Below are 12,846 nucleotides of genomic sequence, written 5' to 3' on the forward strand. Positions count from 1 at the left end.
AGAGCTCTCCATCAACCTTGCGGTCCACGAAAACTTCCCGGCGATATTTTGAGCTACCTCGGTATAAAGCCGACAATCCTATGCGCAGAATCATAGGCAAGTCTTAACACGCGCAATTCGTGCAATTGAGAAAGAATGTATTCCGGCAACAATGATTGCTTAACAGCAATCAGCATTTCACGCGATGAGTACAGGGCCTTCGAATCAGGAGTGAACCTTGTAAAGCCTGTTTCTTTCGAAGAACCATCGAGGCCTATTGACCAATGGAAAGCCAACAGCCGAGATAGAATTTGACGATTACTATCTTCCTTGATACACGGTTGTCACTTAGAAGTGGAAGACAACGTTTATCATTGTTGTTTCTTGTACTGGCGTTTGCGGTATCTGTTTCCATACTCTTGCTAGTTATTCTGGATGCACATTTCATGGCTGATAGCGAGATTCGATTCCAAGTTTCTTCTATTGTGCCCCTACAGATCCAGAGGCGATTACATCTACATTAAACGCTTATTGGTGGTAGAATTCACGCCAAAACTGGCTACTCTTGATGCCATTCTCAGCATCCCTTTTGGTAGAACACTTGATCATAGAGATCCTGTTGTTTAGCTTGACTTTTACCAGGTGCTCATCGAACAATTAGCATTGGTTGGCAGTTCTGCAGAGACCATAGGTATACCTCTCAGATTTTGGTAATTGCATATCTCTCAACTTGAAAGGTATGAAGAGCTGCATAAAGAAGAAGTACAGACCCCAGACCCCTAATCGACGGCTTGGATGTGCTCAAGACTCTAAGTTTTGAAGACAAATCGATGCACTGCTTGGCTGCTCGTCAGATATGTAGCCCCCATATGGTGAAGGAGATATTGTCCTCCTATGTCTTCTCACAACTCTTCTTTTGGCGGACCTGTAGAGGTATCTGTCCTATTCAATGGCGGATGCTGCCCTAGGGGCCTTAGGCTTCAAATCCAATTACCTAATCACGCATCTGGAGCTTCTGGACAAACAGTGCAAACAACTCTATCGCAAAGAAAAAAAAAAGAATTTATCGCAATCTTCGATCTGCAATTTGAATCAAGACAGTTCGATAGTCTCGAACTTTTGATTGAACTCAACTCAATTGCCTACCTTTTAAGGGAAATCTCCGTATTCCTTCACTGAGATCAACAACCACCTCCACCTTGATATCCAAGCTTCTCAATCGCTAGTTTTCTCAATACGTGAGATAAAAACCGTACCAAATGGACGGCCAAAAAACTCCATTCGTGAGGGAGCTCGGCTCGAGTGGTATGGATATTCTTTCTCCCAATTGGAAGACTAGAACGCTAATTGATCTCTCTAGACCGCAAAGTCCGCGACAAGGCTCTCGAGTCTTTAACCAAATTCGTGCAGTCTCGTACCGATCTGACCCTCGTGGATCTCCTCAAACTTTGGAAGGGCCTGTTCTACTGTATGCCCTACTTCCATATTAGCCAAGCATAAATCGCAAAAAAAACTAACCTTCTAAGGCTTCTACCATTCCGACCGACCCCTCACACAACAAGCGCTCGCCCGCGCACTCTCCTACTCTCTCGTCCCCTCCCTCCCTCAAGCAACTCTCCACCGCTTCCTGCGCGCCTTCTGGATCACCATCGGCCGGGATTACCACTCACTAGACCGCATCCGACTGGACAAGTACCTGATGCTGATCCGTTTCTATGTCGGCGTGGCATTCGAAGTCCTCCTGAAGAACAAGACCTCAAAGAACGCGGATGGGAAAAAGCGCAAGCGTGAAGACGCAAAGCACGGCCGTGGCAAGAAGCAGAAGAAGCAGGCTGAGGCCGAGACTGTTGAAGACAAGGAGGAGAAGGACAGTACAGAAGACGCCGAGGCGAAATTTCCCGATCTCGCGGCCTATATCTCCATCATCGAGGAGGGTCCTTTGTGTCCGCTGAACTATGATGAGGATCAGGCCCCGGACGAGGGAGACCCCAATTATGTGCCTATGCCGCACGGCCCCGACGGGCTTCGTTACCATCTTATTGACATCTGGGTTGATGAGTTGGAGAAGGTCCTTGAGTTTGAGGAGGTGGCTGGTGATGAGGATGAGGAGACCCCGAAGCGGAAGATCAAGGGTGATGTGCCCATTGAGCTTATTTTGAGGCCGTTGGAGAAGCTACGCGCCGAAAGTGCTTACAAGCCTGTTCGAACGAGGGCGGCTGAGGCTCTAGAGGACGAGCGGTTGTTTGAGTGGGGCGTGCGGACAAGAAAGTCGGAGGAGGAAGATGACAGTGAGGAGGAATGGGGTGGCTTCGAATGAACATCCTATAGTGTTTGAAAATGATTTGTATAAACAGACTGAATTCATTGCACAGCGTGCTAGCGATTATGTCTATCAGCCCATCCCGGGTTCTATAATACAATGCTGGTGCTAGGCTTACAGGTATGAAGGGCTACAAAATGGATTTGCATGTCTCCTGTTTCACTTGATTTTACTGTACGGCCTGATCATAGAATATCAAACGTCTAATGCAATATATCAACAAAGCACCAATTCTTTTGTGCTAGGGTATCATGGGTGGATGCAATGACCCGTCGTGTGGTGGATATATATAAAGAGGACTCCCAACATTGATAGGCCAGCTGATAGCCAATGGTGACCTTTGTCCAAGAGGCGGGTTGAAGGTACGATTCAGCGAGGACCTGCCGCCTCATAGGAGCGGCCAGATTTGGTGAGGATCGTGCCTAGTCCCTGGTGCACCTCGGCTTGGAACGATTCGAAAGGCACCCGTTCACCATCAATACTGATGTAGCCCTCCTTCTGGTGGGGAACTAGACGGAACGCAGACGCCTTGCGGACATTCAGGTCTGGCATGTCGAAAAATCGACCACTGGAAATTTCGTTCATCATGCTGATCGTTGTACCACGACTGACTGTTCCATCTATAGTGACCACGTCCATCAGGCCGTCGTCAGGCAATGCTGCAGGGAACATATTTGTATCTTTCGACATTATGGCCATATTTCCCGCATAGAAATTGCCCATGGTTTCTCCGGAAACCACCTCCCACCCCTGGGGCAGCTCGTCCGTCACTGTGCCATACTTGAGCTCTGGTAGGCCTGGGGACTCCGCAGCAATTCCGAGGCGTTTACTGTCAGCATCTGGCTCCTGTGGGCGTGTAGACCACGCAGCGTAGTGTTCCTTGATTCGTTCTTTGTCGCCAATTTCCACCTTGATGGCTATATCACAAGGCCAGATCATTAGCCGCATCAAACGGACCAGGAAACCGTATGTAAACCGGTGAGCACCCATCCAGCGAATGTTCTCAGTCCCCAAATCACACTCAGCGACGATACCAAAAGATTGCGAGAGGAAAGAGAGCGTGCGCGAATCTTTCTGGGTGATCGATATTAGGTCCAGTGGAGTTCTCAGCCCCTTGACGATTGCCAGAGCCGCAACCGAGACGCTACCAGTCCCGAAAGCATTCCATGTAAATCCGTTTCCAGAGCCACATGGGAGCAGCGCAACGGCGGTTTGCGCTAGCGCTTTTCGAGCATCTGGTCGCCTGCCCAACCCATTGAATACCTCATAGGGCAAGCCATCGCCAGAGCAGCAAACGACTGCATCGTAGGCATCGATATCAAGATTTTCGGCAATTTCAATTGCATGCCCCCTGTGTTCCGTGGTTTGTACATCCACCTGGCACTTCGCCGCGGCGAAGACTGGTGCCGCAAATCGCTTATACAAACTTGCAGCTGTCCCCTTTCCACCAAAAGGATTGACCAATACTTTTAGCCGTTTGCCGCGCAGTGCCTTTGCATAAGCCCTATCGAGTAATCGCAGTACCCATGTCTCGACAGCCTTTTTTTCTTTTTCAGAAATTGGATATTGGACGGTCGTTACGGAAATTTCGTCCTTGGCAGCAGGCTTTGCATAGGCAATGACGAGATTGGAAGCGGTAATTTCGGCACCGAGGATGTTGTACAATGGTATGGCATAGTTGGTCTCTGGTTCTAGAATGCGCACAAAGCTCGGTCAGAAGATTTCGATTGACAGTAGTGCCTGCGATGACGCGGCAGAGGGGCCAGTGCCAACTAACTAGACTGGAGCAATCCGCAGCAGCGACGATCTGGTTTAGCCGGGCGGTCATCTGCATGGGTAAGCATGTGCCCACGCGCCGGGTGTGGAGTAGATCATACCAACTATGAGGAGCAAGTCGCCGCCGATGGTCAAAGAGACAGATTCGTCAAGAACTAGCGTTGTATCAAGTGGCTCTTGTAAGGAGGAGTCTGGGGAGGACATTTTGGATAAGGATGGAGATTCAGTACATTATAGATAGAGAGGAGCGAGAGAATCTAGGAGCAGGAAGGTCAATGGTAGAACAATGAGAGTATCATATGCAGCCGCGGAGTTCCGGTGGGCCCGTGTGGTCCCTGCATTAAAGGTGCGAACTTCTAAATCGAGCACGGAGTACAGATTCGCTTCGCAGGAACGATTCAAAGATATTCATATATTCACATAGATAGTATTTGTTTAGAGGCTACTACAACACCCTGAAATTATCAAAAGACATTGTTCTTTATCCACTACTCCTGACGAGACATTCATCTCATCTGCACGATAAAGAGACATATAGGTAAGTAAACAAATTCGTCTCGAATGAACAGAACAGAAAGTTGAAAAGTGAAAGGGAAAAGGATAAAAACATCACATAGACCACAAACCGCTGGAAAAATATTGACTTATGCAGTCGCTGCCTTGAGACCCTTCAGAGAGCCCAAGCTCAGTGCCAGACCCTGGGAGCGACTTCTTATCCGCACAAATCCTGTGATTGGCCCATCATCTCCCTCCTTTTCGATGCTCAGGTTTGCTAGTGCATCCTCGCCTGGTTATATAGTCAGTTATCATATCATGTAGAAAATGGGGTGGATTATTGGGGGATTGGAAACATACCGAACACACTACGCGCGTACAGGTTCGCGCTCAGGAAGCGGCAATCTCCCTTAAGCGAAGCATCGGGCGTCAAGCAGGCCATATTAGTGCTCTCCATCAGCTGCTTGAGGAAGTCACGTAGAGTTTTGGCCTTAGAATTGATGTTGACCTTGTTCTCCCACTCGAACTCAGTCCACATGGTACGGAACTGAGTCTCGGTGCAGTGAGCAGGCTGAATGTAGTCCATGATGTCGGCATGGATGTCGTTGAGAATGACCACATGGTTCTCGGTAGAGCTGGCTCCATCATAGACAATGTTGCCAAAGATCACACCGGTGTCGGTTGACGAAACCTTGATCGTAGCCTGGACATTCAAGAAGTCGCGTGGGCCTAAATTGTTGGTGGATGGCCGCTCAACAACCTTGAGGTCACCGAGGGTTGCAAACTCCACGCACAGGTTTTGGAGAGTTTCCGTTGTTTGGTTAACCAACAGGACGTCAAGAACAATATCGAACTGGTGAACAGTGACATAGGCTTCAGCATAGACCGAGTCAGAGAAACCAGTTAATTGCACTACCCGGCTGAGCTTCGAAGAGACGTCCTCCACAGTCGAATCGCCACCTGTTGCCTTGGCAAGATCCATTTCAATCTCCTCCCCGCCCTCGACGGCGTTCTTCTTGGTGAATTGGCGAATGGGGATAGCATCGTCAACCTGGACGGCGCTCTTGGCCTTCTCCACTGCCTCCTTAGCAGCTCTCTTCTTATCCTCTACCTGGACCATGGCGCGGAACGCCTTTCGGGTGTCCTCCAAGAAAGTGGCTTCGAGCTCCTTCTTCTCGGAGAACTCGGCCAGGGATCGCACACAGGTCAAGATACGATCCACAGAGTCTTCATCAATAGGGGCCTTGACGAAGTGAGATTGACCAACGCGCATGATGGAAATCATTATAAGCATGGCCTCGGCACGGAGAGCGTTGGTGCGAGCAGTATCATGCGAAACCTCGGAATGGCGCATCACCAACTTAGTCAAAGTCGAAGAGAGCACCGTTGCCAGGTAGTAGTCGCCGTCCAAAATAAGCTGGCGCAGAGGTGGCTTCTGTGCAGCCTTGACAGCCTCGAGACGAGCAGCTGCCGCCGATTGGCTAGTGAGAGCGCTTTCGGTAGCGTATGTGCCATCTGCAAGCACCTTTCGGGATCCAGTGGGCGCGGCCTTGGAGTGGCCATTGGCCTGCTCCATCAGCAGGGCGTTGTCATCCGGAACTTCATCCAGAAGTCGTTGTTCGGATGCCAAAATTGGGATTTCACCAAGACTGGCTCTGATCGTCTTCCAAGCATCCCGAATATCCTTCTCCTCCAGGGAGTATTCGCCAACAACCCAGAGAACTCCACGGTAGACCTTTCCAGCACGAACCTCACTCAAAGTTGAAACCAAGCGGGCAACGATCGATCCACGCAAGTCAGGGAATTTCTCCACTACCTCTTTGACGAACGAAATCACATCGACGGCGGAGTTATTATTAAAGTCGGCAATGAAGTCCATCAGGAGATCAACCACGCTAGCAGCAATTTCGGAGAACTTAATGGCGCAGGAGTGTATTGACTGTACCAAGATTTGGCGATACTCGCTATTCTATGAGGATCGTTAGCACTGCTTGGTTCTGCAAAATGGCTATTTAGCCTACCTGTTCATATTGTTCGTCGACGGTCTTGGCAAGCTCTTTCTTGAGAAGCATGATAATTTCTTCTACGTTCTTGCTCGAGACCATCTCCATGGCAAGGTTGAGGGCCTTTCTCCGGACGTCAATATCAGGGCTGCTGAGAACCCGCAGGGCCTCCATGGTCAGGTCGTCCAAGACACCCTCATTGCGAATTCTGAGCTGGTTCACGCGTTCCAAACAAATGAGCTTGACGTTGTTATCGGCCTCCCGAATCGCGAGCTCGATCAGCTTGCTTGCAGCAGCTTTGACGGCTACAGGGTTGCTTGTGAGGGCGGTGAGAGATGTTGCGGCTTCGTAGACAACGGTGCTAGTGGAGGCGTCGAGGAGCTCGAGCATGAGTTTCAGGTATCGGGACTGTTGTTCGTTAGTGACCCTGACATTTTTACTTTGAAGGTTTTAAGCCCACCTTATTCTGAGTGTTCTGTACTGCATCTTTCCGGAGGAACTCCAACTCGGCTAGCTGGAGCAACTCATCTGTGTTTGGAATTGTGTCAAACGTGGTGCGCAGATACTCGAGCGCTTTTTGATGGCTAATAGACATGAGTGCCGCAAAGGCGTTGCGCTTGCAGGTGCTGTCGGTCTCTGATTCGAGGAACAACTGAAGCAACTCCGGCGCGTCGGGAATGAGGGACTCGGAGTGCTGGAAAATAGATGATACAGCCCATACTGCATTTTTGCGAACATATGCGTGACGATGTTGCAGACACGAACGCGCGGAGGAGAGGAGGGGCTCAATGAGCTCTGGTTCACGGAGTTTGGAGAGGAATCGTAGTGTGTTGCCTCGAATGTATTCGTTGGGATGTTGAAGATCGTTGCGAATGCCATTACTGCAAACAAAAAAAAGGGTCAGACAGGAAAGACCTTACAGGAATGGGCAGGGGTATCCTTACCAGACCAAGATCATCTCTTGCTTGAGCTTTCCAGTAGAGTCATGTTTGGGGCAGATTTCATAGAAAAAATAGAGTAACTTCTTCAATGACTTGCTTTTCGACGGCATCACAAAACGAATTATGTGCATGAGGATTTGCGGCATAGGATCTCCATTCAGCATGATGGTGACAATGGTCCGCATTGTTTCCAACTTGGTCTCATCGTTGCCTTTCTCCAGTTGCAGCTTCAGCTCCTGCACTGTCGGCTGGTCGGCAGTATTGTCCACATGGAGCAAACTGTAGGTATTTTCAAGAAACGACGCCATGGTGGTAAATTGGGGGGAATCGGAATGAAGGAGAGCTGCAAGTTGTCAGTTCCGGGGGATGTTTTGGGGACACATCAGCATGTAGGAATCAACACAAACAGTAGGAGTAATTCTCTCGGGAATAGGAGGTTGCGCCAGATATCAAGAGCAAGCAATTAGTATAAAGCAACACTCCTCGCCAGCCTTGAAATCATTAGATGTTAAACGAATCGCAATGGGGAGGGACCATCAACTTGTCCCTTAATCTGGCCCCCGGCGCCGTCTGTGTGGATGACTAAGCCACAGCCCGCCGCTTTTCAACTGCCACTTAAACGTCGATCGCTGTTCTCCTCATTCATTTACGACCTCTACGATTGAGATTTGCCAGGATGTCGAATGAGAATTTCTACCTCCGATACTAGTAAGGATAAAACATGAGTGAGCCCGGGTTTCCTCAGCTGCTGACGGTCCTCACAGCTCAGGTCACTCTGGGCGGTTTGGACATGAGTTTCTAGGTAAGTTTACGTTCTAGCAATGATCACTTTTTCTACTCAGTCCCTAATTTGCGCTCAGAGTTTGATCTCCGTACCATTTCCGATGGTAGCAGTGCCGCAGTGCGATATGCGAACAATTCAAACTACCGCAATGATTCCCTTATTCGCAAAGAAAGTGAGCTAGAGCATATACCAAAAGACAAGCGAACACAAACTGATAGAGTTATAGTGTGCGTGAGTGATGCGATGGTCGAAGAAGTGAAGCGCATTATCAAGGATAGTGAGATCCTCAAGTATGCATTCACATTACCTCACCGGAGGAAGACCTGCACTGACTTCACATAGGGAGGATGACTCTAAGTGGCCCCAGAAGAACAAGGACGGACGCCAAGAGCTGGAGATTCGGATTGGAAATGAGCACATCTCCTTTGAGGTAATTGACCGAGCTAGCTTATATGGAAAGGGCCATCATCTAACAAGGAAGTGTATAGACCGCCAAGATCGGCTCGCTAGTCGATGTGACCGAATCAGACGATCCCGAAGGACTTCGAGTCTTTTACTATCTTGTGCAGGACCTAAAGGCTCTTGTATTCTCACTGATCTCCCTTCACTTCAAGGTATTGTCAATCTTGCCCCCCATGCTTGGAACATCATTTGACCATTCCCTGCTTTACAGATCAAGCCCATCTAAGCATTGAGCACACAAAATGAAATTGAAGACTAATTGAGGTTTTGATTTGATGATACTCATCAGGCGTTCATTGAGGGTTTCTTGGGATGCGAGCTCAATTATAGCGCAAGAACAATGAGATTGATACCCCTCAGGCATGGCTACCTGCGATCTTTTCTGGGCAATTTAGTTGTCTTGGGCGTTTGTAGCTGCTTGAGCTGGTTTAAAAAATTTCAAAGCAAGATGCTCAAAAATATGACATAAGATAGCTTGAGAAATATGTTTGAGCTCTTCCAATTCTGTGCGATTTAGTGTTTTACATTTCGCTCCTAGATCATCTCAGTAATGGTGGCCACCAATATTTTGTAAGGTTCGCATTTGAGATCCAAGTTAGCGATGTCGAAGAGTGCACATTGAATTAGAGCTTGTTTAAGAGAAGATTGGAGTAGGTTAGGCGAGGTTTGTATCAAAAAGTTGCGCTCCCCTTCAACAGACTGCCTAATCTGCCCACTTTTGCCTAAAATGTCCTGATTCGGCTAGAAAATTGGCCATGCCTTTGATCTTTACAATGTTGTACCGACATACCCTCGGTATAGTCAAAAGCCGTTGATTGGCCGGTGGCCTGAGGCACAAATATTACATAACCAATTTGAAAGTGGCGCCGCGCCAGGCGCAGAAACAGCTGACCCACCTGGACTGTCCCCGCATTGCCCGTTCCTCAAGGCCTTAAAAGACTTAGTTCGCTGATCTCGAAGGATTCATCCCCCTTGCTCTCTTTTGTCTATTTCTCTCTTTTTGATTTGCTTTGGAGCTTCTTGCTTCGACTCAATGCCCCCTCCCCTATTTTGCAATGCCGACTCCGAGTAACAACTCGATCGCCGCGGCGATCGCCGCCCGCACGACATGTCCACCGGAGCCCGAAAGGGTCTCGGCTTGGCAAGCATCTCCCGATACTATATCGAACAGTGATCCTATCGATGCTCTTTCGCCTGAGATTCCAATTGCGTCCTCCATGCTGAGTCAATCTCATGATGGAAACACCCCCGAACCGATTAAGGCGGAAGGAAAGCCGACGGGTGTCGAAGAAGATGATCCAGTTCAGGCTACCTCCCCTGCGGAGTCAGCCTGCCTTCGCAGCCAGTCGCCAGCAGCGCCTCCGGGATCCTCGCTTTTTAACTGGGAATTCTCCAACGTTCGTGTAAGTATCGACTCCATCGGAATATTATGCCACCTTTTAACCCATCGTCATAGCTTCTGCCAAACCACACCTCGTTTCTCCGGTCAGGTAGCAAGTTTGCTGGAACTCAGCAATCAGACCGTCAAGTTTACAATGTCGATGTTGAGATTAAGCATGTGGATATGGCTGAATCCTATCTCTGTGGTTACCTTAGAATCCAAGGTTTGTAATTCGTGCGCGTTGAGACGTGCATTGATTGAACTTGGCTCAACTGATATTTTTTGTTCTCCACAGGCCTCACAGAAGACCATCCTACCTTGACTACCTTTTTTGAAGGAGAAATTATCGGTACGAAACACACTTTCCAAACACGTAATGAGGAGTGGGGTGCCTCGGAAAAGACAGACTTGCACCATTGGTCTCGGTTTCCTGCCTGGCGTCCGCTGGCTAAACAGGCCAAACGAGCGGATTTCACATATCGAAACTTTGCCCAGCGGGAACACATATTCATGAGATGGAAGGAATCATTCCTTGTTCCCGACCATCGAGTACGGACGATCTCTGGCGCTAGTTTTGAAGGGTTCTATTACATCTGCTTCAACCAAATCGAGGGAACTGTGAGTGGTGTTTATTTCCATGCGAAGAGCGAGCGGTATGTGAATGTTTTGTTTTCGAAAATTATCGATTTTTCTGGTGCTAATTCCATCATAGGTTTCAACAACTCGAACTCAAGCATGTCGAAGATCGTGGATGTGCACCGGCAGTCGAGTTCCGCTAACATCGCTGAACTTGCTTGCTAGTGCCCAAACCGACCTTATGTGAGACTACTTATGTGAATCGTTGGTCTTCGTGTGTCTCTAACCACCTCTTGTTGTGTCTGGTACTACATGGCTAAGCAGTGCTTCCTGGTCACCATTCCGATTGAGAAGCTTGGTTCTCTCAAAACTCCATCGGGCTTATTATCCCGTTTGCTTTTCTTCAAATACCCTGTATGCCATTCTCTATTCGCCTCGCCCTTCTGCCCCCCTCTTATCCAAGCGTTTTGGTCATCATTTCGACTGCTCATGTCATTTGAGGATCTCCAAGACCATATTCCTTTCCAGGCAAAGCCTGAATCCACTCAACTCATCCTCAAATTGACCCTAATGGCTCACGATATTGCAATCTACGAAACGGCGTTTCCATCCCCACTTTCTGGCGGCCTAGTTCTGGTTACCCTAAATCTTTTGTTTGGAGTCCTAATCTCTGATCTTTTCATTCCATGTTTCTTTATTCCTCATTGATTTTGTGTTAACTTAGGGCTATCCTCTCTCATGTGAGTGGCTGACAGACCAGTCTTATTTCAAAATTTCACTCAGTGTTCTTGGTAACCGTCCATAATGTGCCTCTCTGAATGTGCCTTTCTATATCGGATTTAAAGCTGTAATGGAGATTTCCCGATCGGGGTGCTGCCGCTTCTACTAGGGCGTCCAGGGTCTTACTCGCTGAGTCGAGCACTAGGTGAGGTAACCCGAGCACTTGCTTTGCTTAAAAAGCATTGCTTTGCTTAAAAAGCAGAGAGTTGGTGGATACCATCAAGGGATTCTATCATTCTACGTTAGTCCTACCAGATTCGCTCAGATGTTATAATCGAAGAAACAATTCACTAATAATAGAATTAAAAACCATGCCGTATTCTAGGGACCATCCTGTCGATAATACGAAATGACGGTATATGAAGCCATAAAACGGTAATGAGGGAAGCACAGTACAAAGGATGAGCATGTAGTGTGGAGGGCCCGTTGTTGTTTGTTGTAATTCGTGAGTTAGACATCTTGCTATGAACGACGGCTCAGCAGCTTACCTCAATAATATAATACTACACTAGCTCTATCCAAATACAGCTGTTTGCTAGAAATCTGAACCGTTGTCCCCTTAGCGAAAGGCTAGTTATTGTAACATGTTTCCTTTCATGAGGGAAAATTCTCTCTACACACGGCAGTGGCTCTTCAAAGACATGACGTTAATTTATTATCTGATTGTTGAACGAAATACAGCGTACTTTTCCACTAGACCATAACAAAAACCAAGGTTCCTGTTTATGGCCTAGGGAGGCCGTATTTGAGGTTTGACACTGATTCATAAAGGTGCAAATGTGAAAATTGAAAACTATAGAGGCCAAACAGTCATGCAATCTGCAGATGAAGGCACCTCACTTTCAAGTTCCAAAATCCAGCCTCGTTAAAGTAGCTACAATTTGTCTCTTTAACTCAAAGAACTCCTCAATAGAGGTTAATGGCAGATCACGTGACTGGATGCTACTATACATGTGGTCCCTAATGGATATTAGGCCCTCATATTCAGTAGAGACCACAACACTGGCATATGATAGGACAACGATCCGATTCTTTGTATCAGTAGTTTACTATTTTACATCGGTTGTTGTCTATAATTGTGCCCCGATCTATAGAGATATACTCCGATGTTCTATAGAAAGTTTCTTCTCTCTATAGATAGTAACTATTTTTAATATATACATCTTCTGTGTGTGTATACCCAGTTCGAGATGCCCAAGGCTCTGATCTCGAGGTCTAGGTATATTTTCGCGGAGACGTTTGGATTCAGAACAATACACAAAAGCGATTACAGTGTGTTAAATGTGCTAGAACTGAACCAACTGACAAACAAAGACTAAAAGAGACTTGGCCCCGATTCGTTTACGCCC

The 12,846-nt window shown here is 47.8% G+C and overlaps 5 protein-coding genes across 5 annotated transcripts; 3 read left to right on the forward strand and 2 right to left on the reverse strand.

Moving 5' to 3' along the window:
• Positions 1 to 1,238: 1,238 nt before the first annotated feature.
• Positions 1,239 to 2,296, forward strand: Pdw03_2050 (Ribosomal RNA processing protein, putative; the record flags this gene model as incomplete). The annotated part of the gene is made up of 3 exons (XM_014680725.1): positions 1,239 to 1,284; positions 1,340 to 1,447; positions 1,506 to 2,296. 3 exons carry the CDS (start codon positions 1,239 to 1,241, stop codon positions 2,294 to 2,296), a joined length of 945 nt encoding a protein of 314 aa, XP_014536211.1.
• A 372-nt stretch (positions 2,297 to 2,668) lies between these two features.
• Pdw03_2051 (Sphingosine kinase (SphK), putative) lies at positions 2,669 to 4,279 on the reverse strand (the record flags this gene model as incomplete). The annotated part of the gene is made up of 3 exons (XM_066100068.1): positions 2,669 to 3,990; positions 4,077 to 4,127; positions 4,177 to 4,279. The coding sequence occupies 3 exons, from the start codon at positions 4,277 to 4,279 to the stop codon at positions 2,669 to 2,671; spliced, it is 1,476 nt and encodes a 491-aa protein (XP_065957795.1).
• Positions 4,280 to 4,719: 440 nt separating this feature from the next.
• Positions 4,720 to 8,016, reverse strand: Pdw03_2052 (Coatomer subunit beta, putative; the record flags this gene model as incomplete). The annotated part of the gene is made up of 7 exons (XM_014680723.2): positions 4,720 to 4,862; positions 4,931 to 6,539; positions 6,592 to 6,981; positions 7,034 to 7,454; positions 7,518 to 7,857; positions 7,922 to 7,936; positions 7,995 to 8,016. The coding sequence occupies 7 exons, from the start codon at positions 8,014 to 8,016 to the stop codon at positions 4,720 to 4,722; spliced, it is 2,940 nt and encodes a 979-aa protein (XP_014536209.2).
• Positions 8,017 to 8,190: 174 nt separating this feature from the next.
• Positions 8,191 to 8,986, forward strand: Pdw03_2053 (Mago nashi protein; the record flags this gene model as incomplete). The annotated part of the gene is made up of 7 exons (XM_014680722.1): positions 8,191 to 8,222; positions 8,279 to 8,316; positions 8,375 to 8,470; positions 8,525 to 8,588; positions 8,641 to 8,728; positions 8,787 to 8,912; positions 8,972 to 8,986. 7 exons carry the CDS (start codon positions 8,191 to 8,193, stop codon positions 8,984 to 8,986), a joined length of 459 nt encoding a protein of 152 aa, XP_014536208.1.
• An 829-nt stretch (positions 8,987 to 9,815) lies between these two features.
• Pdw03_2054 (Vesicle-mediated transport protein Vid24, putative) lies at positions 9,816 to 10,920 on the forward strand (the record flags this gene model as incomplete). Its single annotated transcript, XM_014680721.1, has 4 exons — positions 9,816 to 10,163; positions 10,217 to 10,364; positions 10,437 to 10,794; positions 10,854 to 10,920. 4 exons carry the CDS (start codon positions 9,816 to 9,818, stop codon positions 10,918 to 10,920), a joined length of 921 nt encoding a protein of 306 aa, XP_014536207.1.
• Positions 10,921 to 12,846: the final 1,926 nt, after the last annotated feature.

This window comes from Penicillium digitatum, chromosome 5 (genome assembly GCF_016767815.1).
Source record: "Penicillium digitatum chromosome 5, complete sequence".
In the NCBI taxonomy this organism is placed as follows: domain Eukaryota; kingdom Fungi; phylum Ascomycota; class Eurotiomycetes; order Eurotiales; family Aspergillaceae; genus Penicillium; species Penicillium digitatum.